The 23,874-nt window shown below is 39.6% G+C and overlaps 1 protein-coding gene across 7 annotated transcripts in view; it reads left to right on the plus strand.

Moving 5' to 3' along the window:
* LOC123499223 (insulin receptor-like) overlaps positions 1-23,874 on the plus strand; it is a 161,061-nt gene that overhangs the window by 24,639 nt on the left and 112,548 nt on the right. For 5 of the 7 annotated variants that reach the window (XR_006672936.1, XR_006672937.1, XM_045246974.1 and 2 more), the window contains exons 2-5: positions 2,527-2,793; positions 3,661-3,695; positions 4,896-5,031; positions 19,711-19,820. Coding sequence is in view for 5 of the 7 variants with exons in the window: in XM_045246974.1 (XP_045102909.1) it covers positions 2,527-2,793; positions 3,661-3,695; positions 4,896-5,031; positions 19,711-19,820 (548 nt within the window). In the remaining 2 variants the exon portion in view is untranslated. Of the gene's footprint in view, positions 1-2,526; positions 2,794-3,660; positions 3,696-4,895; positions 5,032-19,710; positions 19,821-23,874 lie in introns of those variants that run through there. The other 2 variants (XM_045246977.1, XM_045246978.1) reach the window with 2 other exon arrangements.

A 23,874-nucleotide genomic window follows, 5' to 3' on the forward strand; every position in this document is an offset into this window, starting at 1 on the left:
GCCCGGCACGAGGTGTGTACTTGATCAATGTGTTTGCTTCCCAGTCTGTTCAGAGAAGAGTTAGTGGAAGAGACCCATGCTCTCATCCCGGCCTGGACCCGCTGTGGTGCTAAGCTGGAAGGCGGGAATGTGTCTCTCTTTCCCTGGGCTGGGCCATATCCCACACCGCCGCTGCCGTGGCTGGAAGTGTTTTCCAAGCTGTAATAGGTGCTTTGAAGAATTCCATGTGAAGCAGGTGTCATATAAAGTTCCATCATGTGGCTACGGCACTGACAATTACGTATTACATTACCGAGTCAGTAGTGCGACAAGCACATGCAACACACCACTTTACCTCGCCACGAGTCACCATGCACCACCTGCCATATCATGTCATTTTTTTATTTCTTATTTATTTATTTATTTATTCATTTATTCATTCATTTGTTTATCTATTTATCTATCTATTTGTTTTTTATTTATTCAGTGTGTGTGTGTGTGTAATTCACCTCCTCGGTAATCTGCTGGTCACCCAGCCAGTCTTCCCCATTACGGAGTGAGCTCAGAGCTCATAGACCGATCTTCGGGTAGGACTGCGACCACATCACACACAACACACACCGGGAAAGCGACGCCACAACCCCTCGAGTTACATCCCGTACCTATTTACTGCTAGGTGAACAGGGGCCACACACTAAGAGGCTTGCCCATTTGCCTCTCCGCTTCCCGGGACTCGAACGCGGCCCTCTCGATTGTGAGTCGAGCGTGCTAACCACTACACTACGCGGTGTGTGTGTGTGTGTGTGTGTGTGTGTGTGTGTGTGTGTGAGCTCAGAGCTCATACACCGACTGAGGACTGAGACCACATCACACACAACACACCGGAAAGCGAGGCCACAACCCCTCGAGTTACATCCCGTACCTATTTACTGCTAGGTGAACAGTGGCTACACATTAAGAGGTTTGCCCATTTGCCTCGCCGCCTCCGGGATTGAAACTCGGACTCTCTCGAGTGTGAGTCGAGCGTGCTAACCACTACACTACGCGGTGTGTGTGTGTGTGTGTGTGTGTGTTTTCACTGTTTGATCTGCTGCAGTCTCTGACTAGACAGCCAGACGTTACCCTACAGAACGAGCTTAGAGCTCATTATTTCCGATCCTCGGATAGGCCTGAGACCAGGCACACACCACACACCAGGACAACAAGATCACAACTCCTCGATTTACATCCCGTACCTACTCACTGCTAGGTGAACAGGGGCTACACGTGAAAGGAGACACTCCCAAATATCTCCACCCGGCCGGGGAATCGAACTCCGGTCCTCTGGCTTGTGAAGCCAGCGCTCTAACCACTGAGCTACCGGGCGTGTGTGTGTGTGTTTCACTGTTTGATCTGCTGCAGTCCCTGACGAGACAGCCAGACGTTACCCTACGGAACGAGCTCAGAGCTCATTATTTCCGATCTTCGGATAGGCCTGAGAGAGAGAGAGAGAGAGAGAGAGAGAGAGAGAGAGAGAGAGAGAGAGACTCCTAATATATGGTTCTGAAAAGAAATGTGTAAATTGTAGAATTTAATGAAGAGAGTAACGCGTGCAGGTAAAAGCATTGGTTCTCAAACAGACTTAAATAGAGGAGCGGTGAGTGGGTGAATGGTGTAGAGTCAGTAATGAGGTTATTTATTACCGTGCCATTGGTAAACTTTAAAAAGATTAAACATAATGGATGAGGATGATAGGTGGACATAACTAGGTCTGCTTCATGGAGGGATTGCCACACGTGAACTTGTGGGATGTCTGGCAGATTGTCTCTTTACAGGTGCAGTTTTTAGTCAAATTAAGCATTGTATAACGGTATTGTTAATGTAGTTGGTTAGCGGGCGTAACTGTAAAATCTATTTTAGTGGGTAGTTTATAGTGATTATAGATTCTATACCACCCTCATGACATTGACGCACTTGTCTAATGCACATGTCGTTCATCGCAAAATTTGCCCCTGCTGGTGTGTCTGCTGGGTGGGTGAATGTTAACAAGTTAATTAACTAATTAACAATACATTGAACACAAGGTGGTACGGCGTGCCTAGGAGGGATGTACCGTGGCGGTCTCGCATCACTCTCCGTCTCTCCTCTGGCCCTCTCCCTCCCGTCGGAAAGTACATTTGTCATTGTGCACGCTCGCTATTTTTAAGAAATCAATGTCATGCTAACGGGAATAAGAACAGGAGGGAGGCAGCCAGAGGGGGGTGGCGTTGTGACGCTATTCTCCACAAGCGTATGTGAGAAATGAGCGTGCGGTAGAGTAAGCCTCCAGCACACCGACCCACACCGCCTCGCCCTAACCCTCTCCAGTCTCCTCTTCTCGCTCTAGGGACAACCTCTCGACTTTTATCCCGTACCTACTTGCTGATAGATAGCTATGAAATCAACAGAGGATTCACCCTAGCTCGCCCATTTGCTTCGCCGCGCTCGGGACTCGAACATGCTATATTAATTGACTCCGTTTCTACTTTAAATCAGTCTGCATTGAAATTGAACTCTTCTCTTCACCAGTGCTGCCTAACCACTCCCCACACGGCCCTGACCATGCACCGATTGTATGCCCAGCTGGACACCATACGATGACGACCAGAGAACACCTCAATCAGCGTATACGAAGAAGCACCTCTGCTGCATCACCGAGCCGCCTGCTGAGGTGGTGGTGGTGGCTGGTGTTTTTGTTGGTGTGGAGCTGCTGTGTGCCAGGATGTGCTACACAGAGGAAGTCCAACTACTCGCCATACATATCATGGAAGAGTAACAAACCTTACAAAGGGCAAGGTAAGGAGGCAGTCATTCATGAAATCTTCATTTGGTAAATCTTACCAATAGCACTTCCTAAAGTATTATTAAATACCCCCTTCCCCCCTCAACAAGCTTGAGGGCACGTGGGTAATTGGGGGTTTTGGAGGGGGAGAAAAATTTAACAAAATTTACCCCCCAAAAAAAAGACAACGGACACCGCCGCTGCTGTTGCTGGAAGTGTTTTCCAAGCTCTGATAGGTGCTTTGAAGAATTCCATAATGAAACAGGCGTCATATAAAGTTGTATTATGTGGAGCTGCGCCTCCCCCGACCTCTCCTAGGGCTCCCAGCGTCACATTGTACTACGTCACAGTGGCCGCGTGCTCACCAACACCTGAACACACGCATAACTCTCCTTTCCCGCGAACGGGGCGAGAAGCTTCGTTATTATGGACTTAATTTTTGGGAGGCACCTACCAAACTTTGAGAGCCTGTGTAGGACACACAAAGACCGGCCACCACATCAAGCCACAAAAAACGTGTTGGGCATAAACTACTTTACTGTCAGTATTTTACTGATGCGTTAGGAGGTGCTATTGGTAAGATTATCCCTTAATTTTGTTAAACATGACAGAGTTTAATTCAATGGGGAAGAAAAAATGTAGAAACAAACAAAGATAGTTTTCCACCTCCCATCCTGTCATTGTTGTAGCCATGGTACAATATTGTACCATGGATATGTAAAAAAAAAAAAACTAAATAAAATAAATAAATAAATAAATAAAAATCAGAAAATAAGAAAGTAAGGGAAGTTGCAAGAATTCATCAAGCTTGCATGTCACTCACTTTGCATGAAGGAATCAAGTAACGTGTTTTTACTGATTGTTATATTCCTTCCTTTCAGTGAACTGTTCGGATGACTCGTCATTACGTGTGGAGGTCGGTTGAATTTTTTGTACAATATGTATGCATGCACATTGATCATGTATTTAACCATTTCACTACTTGTCTTTCTTACTGTATCGTATATAACTTTTTAAACATTCTCTACTAGGTTAGTATACACAGTTTTGTAGTTTAGCAGTAATTGAGATAACCTTATATATTTTATTTTGTTTTCCTGTATACCTATGCCAACAATTTATTACTGTAATACGAATATTATCAGAAGATAATCATGACAGTAGAAAACATTAAAAAATGAAAAGATACATTAGCTTTGATCTGCCTTTCATCAAAACTTGTTCAGCTTGTGGATAATTTATGTAAAGAGTTAATGTCATGGATGAAAGGAAGGCACCTCGTGGATCACAACAGAGGAGTGAAGTGCTTGAGAGAAGTGAGAATAAAAGCCATGTTCTCTAACACCTCGGTACTGCACCCTAATCACTTGTGAAGGGCTCTACTTGAAATCACAAGGGTTTTTAAGAATATTTTTACAGTTTTGGTGACAGATTAATAAGATTTCTACATTATTAGGGGGAGAATGCAGCCGTCCCTCTGTGGCTTTTGAAAATAGTTTTAGTGAGAGCAAAGCATTTCTGAATATGAGACTAGAGGCTAAGGGGTGAACATGCACCAGAATATTGTGTGTCACTATCAGATAAAAGATTCACCAGTAAAGTACACCATGTCACTGTGAGATGAAGGGTGCACCAGTAAAGTACACCATGTCACTGTGAGATGAAGGGTGCACCAGTAAAGTTCACCATGTCACTGTGAGATGAAGGGTGCACCAGTAAAGTTCACCATGTCACTGTGCATTTGGTGTCGATAGATGTACTGCCAATGAATTCAAATGTTAGCAAAAAGATAGAATTCAAAGCATTAAAGAGGAGTTCATTGCCTCCAGAGCTTCTAGAAAGTCATCAGTTTACTTCAATGTTGAGTGGACATTGGTGTCTTTTTCTAGCATTTCATTACGACAATATCTTAAAAAATGTTTCAGTGTATGGTCATATGTATGTAGCTCTCTGTGTCAGACAATGTATTTCTCTATATTCTATCTAAACATGACCCTTCAGTGACAAGCCTTCAGGGGAATTCTGACAGTGAAATGCTCAGTAATGTCAGAATAGAATAGACTAGAACTGATTTCAGAGGCAGTTAGATTGAAGTCTCATTTATTTGTATTTTCAGAAGAGATCTTGGTGTGTCTCAGAGATTTACTGCAGAGCATATGGCTTCTCCTATAATGTGTATTGGATGAAAAGGCAGTGTGTTTCCAAATGCCCTCCTAACCACACAGAAAATAATGGCTATTGCAGTCTCACAGGTAAGGTGACTTAGATAAAAAAAAAAGGTGGATTACATTATGCTTAACAAAGTGAGTACTGTTTTAAAATTTTATTCTTGCCATGGGTTTGCTGTTGTGCTATTGTGAACTCTGTCTTTACACTGAGATAGGAAGAAAATATGTGAAAGCTTGTTTGTTGTTCATCACCTGCTGAAAGAGAAAAAAAACAATCATTTGCAGACACTGACCGACCATATTGCACACACATACACACAAAATGTCATGCCTTGGAGAAAGGAGAAAGGTCAAGGAGACTTACATGGAACTATAAAATGGGTGAAGATATGATAATGAAAAAGTGATAAAGAAAAGCATTTGGGAGTGATTGCTCAGGGCACATTGTCACCAGAGAAGCAAATAATTGTGGTTTTAGGTACTCATTTTTCCACTCCTATATAGTCAATGTCAGGAAGGTGGTCCACTTTTCTTCTGTGTTGCCCGTTTTAAATACTTTGTTCCAATCTGTTGCATTGAAATACTTCCTAAACTGTCCAAAGTTTGTCTTGCTGTAGTGTAGCCATTCTCTCCTGTAGTCTTTTCTTTTATTGATGTGTTTATCCATTACCAAAAACTGAATCAGTATATGATCATTTTTCTCTCTTGGGCTTTTGTACTTCAGATCCTTTATTTTGACTTGTCCCTTAGTGAAAATAAGATGAAGTCATGATGTTACTTAATTTTCTCCGAATCTTATGTTTTTTTAACACACTGCCTAAGAGTATTATCAACAGGCAACAGCTTTCCTAATGATGCCTCACAATCTTCTGTGGTACAACTCTCACAGGATATCTCTTACAAATTAAGTGTGTGTGTGTGTGTGTGTATGTGTAATTCACCACGGTCATCTGCTGGTCACCCAGCCAGCCCTCCCCATTACAGAGCGAGCTCAGAACTCATAGACCGATCTTCGGGTAGGACTGAGACCATAACACACTCCACACACCGGGAAAAGCGAAACCACAACCCCTCGAGTTACATCTCATACCTATTTACTGCTAGGTGAACAGGGGCTACACACATTAAGAGGTTGCCTCGCCTCTTCCCAGAACTCAAACCCGGACCCTCTTGGTTGTGAGCCGAGCGTGCTAACCACCACACTACGCGGTGTGTGTGTATTTACCTAGTTGTATTTACCTAATTGTATTGTACAGGGTTCAAGCGGGGCTCATAGCGTCCTGTCTCCATATCTCCATATATCTAATTTTTCTCTAAAGTTATGCACACTATGTGCTGCAACAGTTCCATTATCCAATGCATTCCATTTTTTCACTGTTCTATGTGGAAAACTGTATTTTCAGTATCCTTCACACACTGCCTCATCCTGATCTTCTTTTCATGTCCTCTTGTCCTTCCATCCTCTTCTGCCAACATCACCAGGTCTTCTTTGTCTATCTTTTCAATATCATTTACTATCTTATACATTGTTATTAGGTCCCCGTATTCTCTTCTATCTTGTAAGGTTGGCAGTCCCATTTCCTTCAGTCATTCTTCATATGTGAGATCCTTTAATTCCGGCACCATCTTTGTAGCAATCTTCTGTATCCTTTCCAATTTTCTTATGTCCTTTTTTGAGCTGGGAGACCACACCACTGCTGCATATTCCAGCCTTGGGTGTATCATGCTTGTGATGATTTTTTTCATCATATCTTTATCCATGTAATGAAATGCCACTCTTATATTAGTCAACATCCTATATGATAGTCCAAATATCTTGTTTATGTGTTTATCGGGGCTCAGATTTTCTTGTATGATCACTCCAAGATCTTTTTCCTCTTTAGTCTTCGTTATTTGCTCCTCTCCCATCGAATAGTTCCATACTGGTCTTCTCTTACTCTTTCCTAGTTCCGTAATGTGACATTTCTTGGCATTGAACTCCAATTTCCACTTCTTGCTCCATTCATAGATCTTGTTTAAATCTTCCTGCAGCAGTAGACAGTTCTCTCTGGTTTTGATAACTTTTAGCAACTTTGCATCATCAGCGAATAAATTCATATAGCTGTTTACCCCAATGTGAATATCGTTTACAAAAACTTGAAACATAATGGGAGCTAACACTGACCCTTGTGGCACCCCGCTGGTTACTTTACTCCAAGACGAGTATGTATCTCTGATCACAGTTCTCATTTCTCTATCCTTCAAATAATCTCTTGTCCATTCAAGCAAGGTTCCACGCAGTCCTCCTATGTTCTCTAGTTTCCAAAGAAGTCTTCCATGAGGGACTTATCAAATGCCTTTTTAATGTCCAGGTATACTGTGTCTATCCATCCATCTCTGTTTTCAAGTCCTGCAATAACCCTGGAGTAGAAGCTTAATAAGTTTGATACACATGACCGTCCTGTCCTGAACCCAAAATTGTCTGTTCGATATGACTTGCTCCTCTTCTGGAAATTTAACCCATTTTTCTTTGATAATTATTTCACATAACTTCCCTACGACACTTGTAAGTGACACTGGTCTGTAGTTTAATGGTTCATTTGCCTTTTCTCCTATAAATATCGGTATTACATTGGCTCTCTTCCACTCTAATGGAACTTTCCCTTCATTTATTGAACTTTTAATTATTTCCCAAATTGGCTCCAGTAAATGCTCTTTACATTCTTTTAACACCCAGCCTGATACACCATCTGGCCCCATTGCTTTTCTGACTTCCAACTTGTCCAGTAATCTTCCAATATCCTCTTTGTGCACTGCAGTCTCCTGTAATCCTTGGCAATCCAATGCCCTATTAGGTTCTGTGAAATCATCATCTGCAGTGAATACCGTTTTGAAGCTCTCATTCATTATTTCACACATTTCCTTCTCTGTTTGGTATGTCTTCCTTTCTTTAATTATTTTTTCAATTGTTTCCTTATTCATTGTTTTGTCGTTTATAAACTTGTAAAAAAGTTTGGGTTCATCCTGGCTTTTATCCACTACATCCTTCTCAAACTTTCTTTCTTCCTCTCTCCTTACTCTAATATATTCATTTCTAGTATCTTTGTACTGCCGACTATTATAGTCATTTCCCTGCTTTAAGAGTTTCTTCCACGCTTTATCCTTTGCCTTTTTTGCTTGTAAACATCTAGCATTGTACCAAGCATGTATTTTTTTCTGAACTCTATAAACAGGAACAAACTTTTTTACTCCATTGTATTCCTGTAAGAATATGTCATATTTCTCTTGTACAGTCTTCCTGCACATAATTATTACTCCACTCAATATTAGCAAAATAGCTCCTTAGTTTTTCAAAATCTGCTCTTGCATAATTTAATCTCTCTCCTTTATAGTCCTCTCTGTATCTTATCTCATCTTCCTCCTGCATTTGCATCTCTAATGTCACATGATCACTTCTCCCCATTGGGGAGTGTGTGTGTGTATTTACCTATTTGTGTATTACAGGGCCTGAGCTAAGCTCTCTGTATTCTGTCTCCTTGTCCACTCCTGTCTTATCTCTCTTTCATCTGATTGACACACACCGCATCAACGATATCACTGCTCAGTTTATTCCACTATGATGCGGGAAACTGTACTTTCTCACGTCATTTAGACAGATGTCTTTTATTAGTTTTTTTCCATGTCCTCGGTGATGATTACTTGTGGTCACCTTTATTAATTCTCTGTCCAATATGTCAATCTTGTTCACCAATTTATACATAGTTATCATGTCTCCCCTTGTTCTTCTCTCTTCTAATGTGGTCAGCCCCAGTTCCCTCAGTCTTTCCTCACAGTCTAACTCTTTGAATCCTGGTACCATCCTTGTTGCCAGCCTCTGTACCCTTTCCACCTTCTTCACATTTTTCTTCATGTGCGGTGACCAGACGCAAGCTGCATATTCTAACTGGGGTCTTGTTAAAGTACATAGTATCTTCATCATTTCTTCATCTAGGTAGTGGAATGCAAGACCAATATTTTGAAGCATGTTATATGTTTTCCAAAATATCTTGTTAATGTGTTTCTCCGGTGACAAAGCGTTTTGCACGGTTACTCCTAAGTCTTTCTCCTCATTGGTCTCTTCAATTTTCTCATCACCCAGCCTGTAATCCTTGTTTGGTCTGTATCTACTTCTTCCCATTTTCATAACATGGTTCTTGTCTATATTAAATTCCATCTGCCACTCTTTACTCCACTCATATATTTTATCAAGATCTTCCTGTAACTTGTTACAATCTTCCACATTCTTTACTCTCCTCAAAATTTTTGTATCGTCCGCAAACATATTCATGTAACTGTCAATTCCTACTGGCATATCATTAACATAAATAAAAAATATGATGGATCCAAGCACTGACCCTTGTGGAACTCCACTGGTTACCATTTTCCACTCTGACTTCTTTCCTTTCACCACTGTTTACATTTCTCTTCCCACTAAGTAATTTTCCATCCATTTTGCTAGTTTATCACTTACTCCTCCAATCTTCTTTAGTTTCCACATCAGTCTATTGTGTGGCACTTTATCAAAGGCCTTTTTCAAGTCCAGGTAAATAGCATCCACCCATCCCTCTCTATGTTGTAGTATGTCAGTCACTCTTGAATAAAAACATAATGAATTGGATACGCACGATCTTCCTTTTCTGAAACCAAACTGCCTTTCAATCAGAATGTTTTTACTTTCTAGATACTCACTCCACTTCCACTTTGCTTTAATTACTTCTTCACGTACCTTGCACAATATACTAGTCAACGATACTGGTCTGTAATTTAACGGTTCCATTCTACTTCCATTCTCATATATAGGCACAGTGTCAGCTCTTTTCCACTCTTTCGGGACTATTCCTGTTCGTATGGAGGTTTCCACAATATCAAATATGGGGTTCAACAATTGATCTTTACATTCTTTCAGCTACCTCCCAGATATGCCATCAAGCCCCATTGATTTATTAATATCCAAGTTACTTATAATTTTCCTTATATCTTCTTTAGTAACCATGATGTCCTGCAGTTGCTTTATTTCCGTAGGCCTTTCTCCTGTAAAATGTTCCTCCTTTGTAAACACTTTGCAAAAGTTGTTGTTCAATATTTCAGCTATATCTCCAGCATCCTCATATACTTCTTCCCCAACTTTTACTTTTTCTATTGCCTCCCTTTTATTTAGTTTTCCATTTATGAATTTGTAAAACATTTTAGGGTCACTATCACAATTTTCCACCACTCTCTGTTCATATTTCTTTTGTGCTGTTCTCCTTAGTTCAACATATCTATTCCTTGCTGTTTTGTAAACTTCTCTTGATAATACTTCACTGTTTTTCTAAAGTTTCTTCCATGCCTTTTCTTTGTTCTTTTTTGCTTCTTCACAATTTCTATTAAACCACTGTTTATTATTGAAATTCCTCTTTCTGTGATATGGCACAAACTTCTTCACAGCAGAGTTATATAAATCCATAAATTTATCATATTTCAATTGCATATCCCCTTCCTGGTATACCACAGACCAGTCAATTTCATTAAAGAACTCTCTTATGTGGTTATAATTTGCTCTGACATAATTTATTTTTTCCTCCCTGTACTCCACACTCTTTTCCGTGCTTAATTCCGTATCCAGCTCAAATCTTAGGACATAATGGTCGCTTTTTCCCAAGGGACATTCATGTTCAATTTCCTCTTTTAGGGAGATGCCCCTGGCAAATACCAAATCCAACCTTGCTGCAACGTTTTGTCCCGTGCACCTTGTTGGTGATCTCACCCACTGTGTCATCAAGTTATTTGTTGCTACGTTTAACAATTCCTCTGCCCCCTCACTACCATTCACCACTTTGTAGTCTTCCCACACTATTTCCTTACAGTTAAAGTCCCCTACTATCATCACTCTATCCTTTCTGGTGAGTTCCTGTTTTATTCTGTCTAGAATATTTCTCATCACCTCTTGATACTGTTCATAATTCCAAGCACTGGTTCTGGGTGGTATGTATACTGTTATAATATTAACGTCCTCTTACCATCTGTTATAAGCATACTTATCACTTTCTCATTTCCCTTACTAAAGTTCACCTCCTTCACTATCAGATCTTTTTTAGTAAAAACCATTATACCACCACCTCCTTTATTCTTTCTATCATTTTTCCATACTTTGTAGTGTTTTACATCAAACCAATCTAGCTTATTTCGGACCTTAACTTTGTTTCCACCACACACATTAGTATGTCCGGATCACTGTTTCTTAGGTAATCCATACATTCTAGCCTTTTAGACAAAAATTCATCTATATTCGTGTATGTCACTTGAATTCTATTCCTAATCTCTTTCTTCCATGTTTCAGTCTGTGTACTGTCTATTCCGTCTGTTTTATCCACCACTTCTTCTTCAGCCTCCCATTTCTCATCCTCCAAAAAAAACTTGGTCTTTTCTTCCTCGGTTCTTTCCTCATTCTTCTCTCTCACTTCAGTTACAAGCTCTCTCATTTTCATTCTTTCCTCCTGTGTCATATTTCTTCTTATGTAAATTGTTTTGGTTTCCTCATAGTCTTTAAGTTTCCAGGCCCTCCTCAGCAAGGCCTTGGCTGCCACCTGAGACTTTAATTTCAATTTTAATGGTCTACTCTTGCCTTCTTCATAAGCTCCTAGTCTCACACTTTCCTCTACCTCAGCGTATAGGCATTCGTCCCCCTTGGAGATCTTATTCAGTAAAAACTTTATTCTGTAATTTTTCTTATCCCTCCTATCTTGCCAATTCCTGTTAGTTTTCTCTCTCAAACCGGTTATGATCACGCATTTTTTCTTTTCAGCAATATCTCTCATCACATACTCATTTTCCTTCAAAGCCTTAACCATTTCACTCTGTGTAATCACTTTATTTTCTTCTTCTTGCTTGTTTGTGTGTGTGTGTGTGTGTGTGTGTGTGTGTGTGTGTGTGTGTGTATTCACCTATTCACCTAGTTCACCTAGTTGTAATTTTACAGGGCCTGGATATCATACTCGTGTGGCCCTGTCTCCATATCTACACACATCCAACTTTCCTTTAAAACTATGCACACTCCTTGCTGACACCACCTCCTCACTCAAACCATTCCACACCTCCACACATCTTTGTGGAAACTATATTTTTCACATCCTTCAAGCATATTCCTTGGCTATCTTTTTACTATGCAATCTTGTAGTTCTACTTAAGTTTTCCTCTCTCAACATCATTTGCTCATTATCCACTTAATCCAGTCCATTCAACAGTTTATAAACCTGTATTAAATCTCCTCTTTCTCTTCTTTGTTCCAAGGTAGGCAAATTAATTTCTTTTAATCTCTCCTCATAGGTCATTTCTGCCAATTCCAGAACCATTTTTGTTGCCATTCTCTGCAATCTCTCCAACTTCCTTATATGCTTCTTTTATAAGGGGACCAAACCACTCCAGCATATTCAATCTTGGTCTAATTACCATACTAATTAATTTCTTCATCATATCTTTGTCCATATAATGGAAGGTTAATCCAATATTTTTTATCAAATTATACGTTTCTCCAAACATCTTATCAATATGAGCCTCAAACTGCCCATGGTCTTGTATTATCACTCCCAAATCCTTTTCCTTTTCCACCTTTTTCAACACTACTTCTTCACCCATCTTATATGACCCTCTTGGCCGTCTTCCACTCTTTCCCATCTCCATCACATGACTTTTGCTCAGATTAAATTCCATTTGCCACCTCTTGCTCCACTCCCAAATCTTATCCAGGTCTGCCTGTAAAATTTCACAATGTGTGTGTGTGTGTGTATTTACCTAATTGTATTTACCTAATTGTAACATACGGGAAAAGAGCTATGCTCGTACTGTCCCGTCTCCATATCTACTAATGTCCAGCTTTTTCTTAAAATCATGAATATTCCTTGCGTTGACCACTTCCACTTCTAAACTATTCCATGCTTCCACCCTTCTATGAGGGAAGCTATATTTTTTCACATCTCTCCTATAAGTGGCCATTTTTAGTTTTTTCCCATGCCCTCTCGACATTCTTTCATTCCACATACACAGATCTTCCCTATCCATTTTTTCATGCCAATCATCACTCTGTATATTGCTATCAGGTCTCCCCTTTCTCTTCTGTTTTCCAGGGTCGGAAGTTGCATTCTGTTCAGTCTGTCTTCATAAGTCAAATCTCTTAAGTCAGGCACCATTTTTGTTGCAACCCTCTGTACTTTCTCTAGTTTCCTTATGTGTTTCTTTAAGTTCGGAGCCCACTGTATTGTTGCATATTCAAGCCTTGGTCTTATCATTGCAGTAATTATTTTTTTCATCATTTCTTCATCTAAATATACGAACGCCACTCTTATGTTCCTCAATAAGTTCAATACTTCTCCAATTATTTTGTTTATATATCTCTCTGGCGATAGGTCATTGGTAATTGTCACCCCAAGGTCTTTTTCTTCATGACTGGTTTTTATGTCTTCATTTCCTATCTTGTACATACTCCTGATTCTTCTTTCACTCTTGCCAAACTCTAATTTCTTGCATTTTGTCGTGTTGAACTCCATTTGCCATGTACAGCTCCATTTCCATATTCTGTCCAAGTCTTCCTGGAGTAGTTCGCAATCTTTGTCACATCTCACTTTTCTTAACAATTTTGCATCGTCTGCAAATAGGCTCACATAACTGAACACCCCATCCACCATGTCATTTATGTAGACCGCGAACATTACTGGTGCCAACACTCTCCACCAAGCCCCATTCTGATGGTCTGTCCTTAATTATTGTTCTCATTTCTCTTCCTACCAAAAAGTCTTCCATCCATTTTAGTAAACTGCCATGCACTCCTCCTACCATTTCAAGTTTCCAGATCAGTCTCCGGTGTGGTACCTTATCAAAGGCCTTTTTTAAATCCAGATATATTCCATCAGCCCAACCATCTCTTTCCTGTATTACATCTATCATACATTCCTCATACTTTCTCTAACCCTAAAGCTAAAAAGCCTTGGTTTAACTCTGCTTGTTCTCGTGCTGTCAATGATAGAGAGGCGGCTCACAAACGGTTCCGTAGCCATCCAACTGCTGAAACTCATGCCCTATATATTTCTGCCCGTAATCATGCCAAATCTATTCTCCAACTTACTAAAAACTCTTTCATCAATAGAAAATGTCAAAGTCTTTCCAATTCTAACTCCTCTCGAGATTTCTGGCATCTAGCCAATAATATCTCTAACAACTTTACTTCTTCGTCTTTCCTCCTTTACTTCATCCAGATGGCTCTACAGCTGTCTCTTCTTTTCTAAAGCTGAACTCTTCGCTCAAACCTTTGCTACCAACTCAACTTTGGATGATTCTGGGCATATTCCTCCTACTCCTCCACCCTCTGACTACTTCATCCCTAAAATTAAAATTCTTTATAAAGACGTTTTCCTGGCCCTCTCTGGCCTTGATTCTCGGAAGGCTTACGGTCCGGATGGAGTCCCTCCTGTTGTTCTCAAAAACTGTGCTTCCGAACTCGCTCACAGCCTGGTCAAACTCTTTCATCTGTGTCTCTCTACTTCTATTTATCCTTCTTGCTGGAAGTTTGCTCACATTCAACCTGTCCCTAAAAAAGGTGACCACTCCAATCCTTCTAACTACCGCCCTATAGCTTTGATTTCCTGCCTTTCTAAAGCCTTTGAGTCTATCCTTAATAGGAAGATAATGAGGCATCTATCAGCTCACAACCTTCTCTCTGATTGCCAGTATGGTTTCCGTAAAGGCAGATCTACTGGTGATCTTCTTACTTTCCTAACTGAATCTTGGTCATCCTCTTTTAGGGACTTCGGTGAAACCTTTGCTGTCGGCCTTGACATATCGAAAGCCTTCGATAGAGTCTGGCACAAATCTTTAATTTCTAAACTACCCTCCTACGGATTCTATCCTTCTCTCTGTACCTTCATCTCCAGTTTCCTTTCCGATCGTTCTATTGCTGCTGTAGTAGACGGTCACTGTTCTTCCCTAAAACTATCAACAGTGGTGTTCCACAGGGTTCTGTCCTATCACCCACTCTCTTCTATTATTCATCAATGATCTCCTAAATCTGACTCAATGCCCTATCCACTCCTATGCTGATGATACCACCCTGCATTATTCAACAGCGTTCAACAGACGCCCAACCCAACAACAATTAAATGACTCAAGGCGAGATGCTATAGGACGCCTAACTTCTGATCTTTCACTTGTTTCTGATTGGGGCAGAGAAACCTGGTTTTGTTCAATGCCTCAAAACTCAATTTCTACAACTATCTACTCGACATAACCTTCCAGACAACTATCCTCTCTTCTTCAATAACACTCAACTTCCCTCTCCTCTACATTAAACACACTCGGTCTATCCTTCACTAAAAATCTAAACTGGAAATTTCACATCTCTACTCTTGCTAAATCAGCTTCCAAGAAGTTAGGTGTCCTATGGCGTCTTCGTCCATTTTCTCTCCCTCCCAGCTGCTTGCTCTGTACAAGGGCCTTATCCGCCCGTGTATGGAGTATGGCTCTCATGTCTGGGGATCCACACACAGCTTTACTAAACAAGGTGGAATCTAAAGCTTTTCGTCTTATCAACTCTTCTCCTCTAACTGACTGTCTTGATTCTTTAAGTCACCGCCGCAATGTTGCATCTTTATCTGTCTTCTACCGCTGTTTTCATGCTGTCTGCTCTTCTGAACTTGCTAACTGCATGCCTTCCCCTCCTGCGGCCTCGCTGCACAAGACTCTCTACTTCTTCTCATCCCTATTCTGTCCATCTTCCTAATGCAAGAGTTAACCAGTATCTTCACTCCTTCATTCCCTACACTGGTAAACTCTGGAACTCTCTACCTGTGTCTGTATTTCCACCTGCCTATGACTTAAACTCTTTCAAAGAGGAGTGTCAAGACACCTCTTACGTTAACTGGACCCTCCTTTTAGATTTTCTGTTTTTCTTTCTACTTTTCTTTTAACAGGGCCTGGCAACCAGCGGGATTTTTTTTTTTCCAACACTGTGTTTGCCCTTGGCCAGTGCCCTTGTAATGTAACATAAAAAAAAAAATCAGGTTTGTCGTGCATGAACGCCCTTTTCTAAAACCAAATTGACACTCACAAAGTATGTCATTTTTCTCCAAGAAGTCTGTCCATCTATTCTTCACCACCCTCTCACACATCTTAGCTACCACACTTGTAAGTGACACTGGTCTATAGTTCAATGGGTCTCTCTTGTTACCTGATTTATAAATTGGGACAATGTTAGCTCTTTTCCAGTCTTGGGGCACTACACCTTCCCTTAATGAGGCATCAATTACTTCACAAACTTTTTCTGCCAGTTGCTCCTGCATTCTCTTAAAATCCATCCTGATACCCCATCAGGTCCCACAGCTTTTCTCACTTCTAAACTCCCCATCATATTCTTGATCTCCTCCACAGTTACTTGAAACTCCTTCATAATCCCTTTCTGTTCCATTACCAGTGGTTTGTCAAAAGCAGTCTCCTTTGTGAATACCTTCCGAAAGCATCCATTCATAGCCTCTGCCATTTCCTGGGATCCTCACTGCATACTCCATTTACTTCTAAACTTTCAATACTTTCTCTATTTTTGATGTTGTTGTTCACATGTCTGTAAAAAGCCTTGGTTGGTCTTTACATTTATCAATTATATCCTTTTCTTGTTTCTTTCTTTCTTCTCTTCTAATCAACACATATTCATTTCTTGCTCTTTTGTAACTTTCCCACTGCTTAATCCGTCTTTTCCTTCTCCACCTCTTCCATGCATCCTCTTTTCTTGTTCTAGCCTTTTCACATCTATCGTTAAACCAGTCCTGCTTTCCAACTTCTCTATGTTGTCTTATTGGTACAAATTTTTCTCACCTTCTTTGTATATTTTTATAAATTCCTTCCACTTTTCATTTGCTCCTTAGCACTCTTGAATTTCATCCAATTTGTCTCTTGAAAGAATTTCTTTAGGTTTCCAAAATCTGTCTTGGCATAATTCCATCTTCCCACTTTATATTCTTCATTTCTTCTAGATTTCTCTTCATCTATCACCTTGAACTCCAAAACTGCATGATCACTCTTTGCTAAAGGGCACTCCACCCTCATCTCCTCAATGACCATTGGCTCTGTACTAAAGACCAAGTCCAGTCTTGACGATGCTCCCTCTCCTCCAAACCTAGTATCTTCTTTGACCCACTGAGTTAACACATTTTCCATTGCCAGTGTCAATAGTGTATTTCCCATGTTGTCTCTGATCCTTCCATTGACCAGTCCTCCCAACACACCTCTTTACAATTAAAATCTCCCATCATTATAGTTCGTTCACAGCCACCCAACATTTCTTCCAGACATGTTCCTGTATCACTTATCATTTCTTCATATTCCTGTACTGACCATGCATTTGTCTTAGGTGGTACGTACACCACTATGTAGTGCCTCTTTTTCCTTCATTAGTTTCTGCTCTGATCTTTAGCACTTCTGCCTTTCCCATACCTTCTTTCACTTGATCCACCTTTATATCTTTTTAACCAGCAACATCACTCCTCCTCCCATCTTACCTACTCTATTTCTTTTCCAAACATTATATTTCCTTCTCCAACCATCATCAGGTCTTCTCCCTCTCTCAGTTTTGTTTCAGTAAGACCCACAATATCTGGGTTCTTGTCCCTCAAGTAATCGTTGAGTTCTAAAATCCCCGATATCACTCCATTTATGTTGGAATACATTACATTCCGCTCATATGTAAGTTTCTTTAGTCCTTTCTTGCTGTACTTTTCTGGGTTATGAACCACTTCCTCAGTCTCATATCCAAGATTCTCCAGAATCTTGTGTGTGTGTGTGTGTGTGTGTGTGTGTGTGTGTGTGTGTGTGTGTGTGTGTGTGTGTGTGTGTGTGTGTGTGTTTTTACCTAATTGTATTTACTTAATTGTATTGTTCAGGGCTCAAGCGGGGTTCATAGTGTCCTGTCTCCATGTCTCCATTTACCTTATTTTTCCTTAAAGTTATGCACATTATGTGCTGTAACAACTTCATTATTCAATGCATTCCACATCTCCACCATTCTATGTAGAAAACTGTTTTTTTTTTCAAATATCCTACACATTCTGCCTCAGCCTGATCTTTACATGTCCTCTTGTCTTTCTATCTTCTTCTGTCACCAGCACCAGGTCTTCCTTGTTTATCTTTTCAATGCCATTGACTATCTTGTACCTTGTTATTAGGTCTCCTCATTCTCTTCTATCTTGTAAGGTTGGCAATCCCATTTCCTTCAGCCGTTCTTCATATGTTTGGTCCTTTAGTTCCGGCACCATCTTTGTAGCAATCTTCTGTAGCCATTCTAATCTTCGTATATCTTATTTTAGAACTTGGAGACCACACCACAGCTGCATATTCCAGCTTTGGATGTATCATGCTTGTCATAATTTTTTCATCATATTTTCGTCCATGAATTGAAATGCCACTCTTATATTAGTCAACATTTTGTATAATAATCCAAATATCTTGCTTATGTGTTTTTAGGGTTCAGATTTTCCTGTATAATCACTCCCAGATATTTTTCCTCTTTAGTCTTCATTATTTGTTCCTCTCCCATCAGATAGTTCCATACTAGTCTTCTCTTGCTCTTTCCTAGTTCCATTATGTGACATTTCTTGGCATTGAACTCCAATTTCCATTTTGTTTATATCTTCCTTTAACAGCAGACAATCCTTACGGGTTTTCATAACTCTTAGCAGCTTTGCATCATCAGCAAATAAATTAATATAACTGTTTACCCCCATTGTGAATGTTGTTTACATAGATATAAAACATAATGGAAGCTAACACTGACCCTTGTGGCACTCTGCTTGCTACTTTACCCCAAGATGAGTATGTATCTCTGATCACAGTTCTCATCTCCCTGTCCTTCAAAAAATCAATTGTCCATTCTAACAAAGCTCTTTGCAGTCTTCCTATGTTCTCTAGTTCCCAAAGTATAGTTGTCCATGAGGGACTTTATGAAAAGCCTTTTTTATGTCCAGGTATATGTACTGTGTTCACCCATCCATCTCTGCTTTCCAGTCCTGCTATTACTCTCGAGTAGAAGCTTAATGTTCAACACACATGACTGTCCTGCCCTGAACCCAAATTGTCTGTTCAATATGATGTGTTCTTCCAGATGTTTAACCCATTATTCTTTGATAATTATTTCACACAACTTCTTCATAACACTTGTAAGTGACACAGGTCTGTAATTTAATGGCTCAGTTACCTTTCCCCTTTTAAATATGGATATTACATTGACTCTTTTCCATTCTAGTGGAACTTTCCCTTCATTTAGTTAACTTGTAATTATTTCCCAAATTTTATCCAGTAGTTGCTCTTTACATTGTTTTAGCACCCAGCCTGAAACATCATCTGTCCCCAATGCTTTTCTGACATCCAAATTATCTAATAATCTTCTAATATCTTCTTTGTGCACTGTGATCTCCTGTAATCCTTGGCAGTGCAATTTCCTATTTGGTTCTATAAAATCTTCTACAGTGAACACCATTTTGAAGCTCTCATTCATTATTTCACACATTTCCTTCTCTGATTTGTATGTCTTCCCTCCTTTAATTATATTTCTATTGTATCCTTGTTCTTCATTTTGCAAGTCCAAATTATATTGGTACATTTTCAGACCTCTTAGAACATTGCTGACATAATTTTCAGTACATTTGTTTACCTTTGTTTTTATTAGATTGACTGATAATTGTGCAAACCTTTTATTTCATTAAGCAGCTGTACAAATTTCTTCTTTTCCAGAGGTGTGTAGGACAGTAAGAATCAGCAATTTGACTAACATGGAAGTTAGAGACAACCTAATGAATTGTAGGATTATAGAGGGAAGCATCGAGATTGTACTAATAAAAGATGTAAGTACTGCGTGTGTATTTACCTAGTTGTATATTACAGGGTTCAAGCAGGGCTCTTAGTGACTTGTCTCCATGTCTACTTTTATCCAACTTTTCCTTACATTTGTGCACACTCTTTGCTGCTGCAATCTCTTCACTCAATGTGTTTCAGATGTCCACTGTCTTATGTGGAAAACTAAACTTTTTATTATTCCTCAAACACTTACTTTTCATGATCTTCTTGGAGTGTCCTCTTGTTTGTCCATCTCCATCCTCCATCAGTGATACCAGGTCTTGTATATCTATCTTTTCCATATGGTTTACTAACTTATAGATCATTATTAGATCTTCTCTTTCCCATCTATCCTTCAAAGTTTGTAGTTCCATTTCCTTCATTCTTTCTTCATAGGGAAGATCCTTTATTTCTGGCACCATCTTTGTAGTGGTCCTTTCAGTACTTTCTAGTTTCCTGATGTCCTTCTGCCTGTATGGTGACCACACCATTGCTGCATATTCAAGTATAGGTCATATGATACTGGTTATGATCTTTTTCATCAAATTCTTATCCATGTAATTCAGTGCCACCCTTTGTTAATGTCTTGTATATTGAAGCAAATAACCCATTTTTGTGTCTTTCTGGAGTCTTGTATAATCACTTCCAGGTCTTTCTCTTCACTCCTTTTCATTATAATGTCGTCTCCCATTTTATATTCCCAAGTAGGTCTTATATTATTTTTAACCATTTCCATTACATGGCATTTCTTGATGATAAATTATAATTTCCACTTTTAGCTGCATTCCCAGATCTTGTCAATATCTTTCTGCAATTCCATACAGTCTGCAATGTTCTTATTACTCTCAAAAGTTTTGCACAGTCTGCTACTCGAACCCTCTTGTATATTGTTAATTATACTTGGAACATAATTGGTACCAGCACTGAACCCTGTGGTAAACCACTAGTAACTGTGCTCTAGCTTGATGGAGTGTCTCTTATTATTGTCCTCATTTCCCTATCTGTTAAGTAGTCTCTCATCCAGTTTAAGATAATTTCCTGTATTCATTTAATGTGTTCTGTTTTCCATAAGAGTTTTCTATGTGGTATTCTGTCAAAAGCTTTTTTAATATCTAAACACGCTGTGTTAACCCATCCATCTCTCCGTTGTACTTCATTTATTACTCTTGTTTAAAATCTTAGTAGTTTTGTTATGCATGATCTTCCTTTTCTAAAACCAAATTGGGAGTTATTTATTATTTCATTTTCCTCCAGATTTTCTAACCATTTCTCTTAATTACAATTTCACAGATCTCTCCCACAACACTAGTCAGTGATACTGGTCTATAATTTAGGGACTCTGTCTTTTTTCCTCTATTGTGTGTTGGTACTACATTTATTCTTCTTCCACTCCTTTGTACCTTCCCTTCCATTAGAGAGCTGTTGATCACATCCCAAACTGGTTCCACCAGTTATTCTCTACATTCTCTCAGTATCCATCCTGATGTTCCATCTGGCCCCATTGCCTTTCTTATATCCACCTTTTCTAGTAATTTGCTAATTTTCTGTTTCTTAATCCTTCTTGTGTTGCTTGATTGTTTGGTTCTATGAAATTTTCCTCTTCATGGAATACTGATTTAAAGCTCTTGTTCATAAGTTCACTCATTTTTTTTTTTTATGTTTATGTCCTATTTCCCTTAATTAGCATAGTGATGGTCTCTCTGTTTGTCATTTTCCATTTTATATACATATAAAAAGCTTGGGTTCCTTTTCACATCTCTTCACTACATCCTTTTCAAAATTTCTCTCCTCCTCCCTTCTTATGTTAATATATTTGTTTTGTTGCTTCCTTAATTTTTTCCAAGCTGCATCATTACACTTTTTAGCTCTTGCACATTTAGCATTATACCATGTGTGTTTACTCTTTTTTACTCTGTATTCGGAAACATATCTCTTTACTCCCTCATTATACGTACTTGTCTAGGAATATTTCATACTTCTCTTGGACTGTCTTGGCTTGCTTGGTTTCCTTCAATCAATACTACCAATGTAACTGATTAGTCCTTCAAAATTTGTCTTGGTGTGATTGAATCTTTTATATTTGTCCTTCATTACATTTCATAATTTCCTGATCCTCTTAATTCAATTTCTAGGATCACATGATAACTTTTTCCCATTGGGCTATGGTATTAGATGGTTGGACAAGGCTTCAGTTTTCTTGTGAGAACCAAATCCAGCATTGATGGTTCTTCTTCCCCTCTATACCTTGTACAGTCCTTCACCCATTGGTCCAATGTGTTTACCATTGCCAGTTGTAACACTTCCTCTCCCTAGCATCCAGCATGATTGTTTGTATCCATTTCTTCCCAATTTACATGTTTGCAGTTTAAATCTGCCACAAGTAGCACTCTTCTGTCCTTCCTTAACAGATTGTCTGGGCTATTTAGCACTTCAATTTGCATTTTTTTGTGTACAGCTTCCATGTATTAATGTGGATTCACACATGCAAATTTTCTTATGAGAAATTTTACATATGTAAAGTTTCAGGCTCAAAATCAGTGCCTAGTGACTGCAGAAAGCAGTCGCAAAACAAGAGCAACATGTTGGTCCTGTTAGTCAATGTGCGACTTTATTTAGGTTGTGACGTCATGGAGTAAGCTTTGAAAATGTGGTCTCCAGGTATAGAGAAGGAGATGTTAGAGTTAGTGAGGGAAAAAGAACACATCTGGTACCCCAGAAATTAATCGTAAAAGCTTGCGCAAATCATGATTCAACGAAATAGCTTCCACTTTACAAGAACTGTTTCCTGGGTGTTTTTGGAGGTGAGGATTGAAGACTTGTCAGGATTTAATTTTGATTGCAATTGTGCATAGTCTTCTTGAGATTAAGTTTTTTTATGAGAAATGTAGGCTAATTTAGAGTGTGGTAGACAGCTTTTTTTCCTTCTACTTAGCCAGGGATGTATCTACAGGCATTTTCTTTTCTTTTGACTCTTACGGTATGCCAAAAGAAGAGCAACCACTGCTCTAACATCGTCACTGGAGGAAGACATCTTGCCAAGTAGCTGTTTGTTTACATTCACTTCCCACCAAGGTGCTAACTTGCCAATACTTTCCAGGCGCTACATGTGACACTTTCCGACCAGAAGGGATGACTCGGAGACACTATATACGTAAAATTTCAGTCGCAAATTGACACATGTAAACCCACCTTTAGTCTTCAGTAGTACATGTTACTTTGATACTGCTCCTTTCCCTCCCACTGGTCCTAATTGTTATGCTTAAAACCTCTGCCAATCCACCTCCATATTATACTTCTTCCATGTATATATCCTCTCGAGCCATTATCAATACTCCTCCTTCTGCTTTTCCCCTTCTGTCTCTCTCCAATCATTATATCCCTTTTCTTTAAAATTCACTTGGAGGTCTTTCCTTAATTTTGTGTCTGTTATACATACCACACCTGGTCCTTTTTCAAACATATAATCTCTCACTTTCAACTTCCCAGATATAAATCCATCTATGTTTGTATGCTTTAATACTTTCCTTCTCCTTCCTGAATATACCATTTCTCCAGCCTTGTGTCTAGCACCCTCCAGTACAATTTCTTCTTCTCGTTCTCTGTTCTTCTCTCGTTTTTTCTCCTTGTGTAGTGTGTGTTCGCTGTTTGATCTGCTGCAGTCTCTGACGAGACAGCCAGACGTTACCCTACGGAGCGAGCTCAGAGCTCATTATTTCTGATCTTTGGATAGGCCTGAGACCAGGCACACACCACACACCGGGACAACAAGGTCACAACTACTCGATTTACATCCCGTATCTACTCACTGCTAGTGAACAGGGACTACACGTGAAAGGAGACACACCTAAATATCTCCACCTGGCCAGGGAATTGAACACCGGTCCTCTGGCTTGTGAAGCCAGTGCTCTAACCATTGAGCTACCGTGTTTACCTAGTTGTAGTTTTACAGGGCCTGGGCTTTGTGCTTGTGTGGCCCCGTCTCCATGTCTACACTTATCCAATCCTTCTTTAAAACTATGCACACTCGTTGCAGACACTACTTCTTCATTTAAACTGTTCCAC

The sequence above is a fragment of the Portunus trituberculatus genome, chromosome 49 (genome assembly GCF_017591435.1).
Source record: "Portunus trituberculatus isolate SZX2019 chromosome 49, ASM1759143v1, whole genome shotgun sequence".
Classification (NCBI taxonomy): domain Eukaryota; kingdom Metazoa; phylum Arthropoda; class Malacostraca; order Decapoda; family Portunidae; genus Portunus; species Portunus trituberculatus.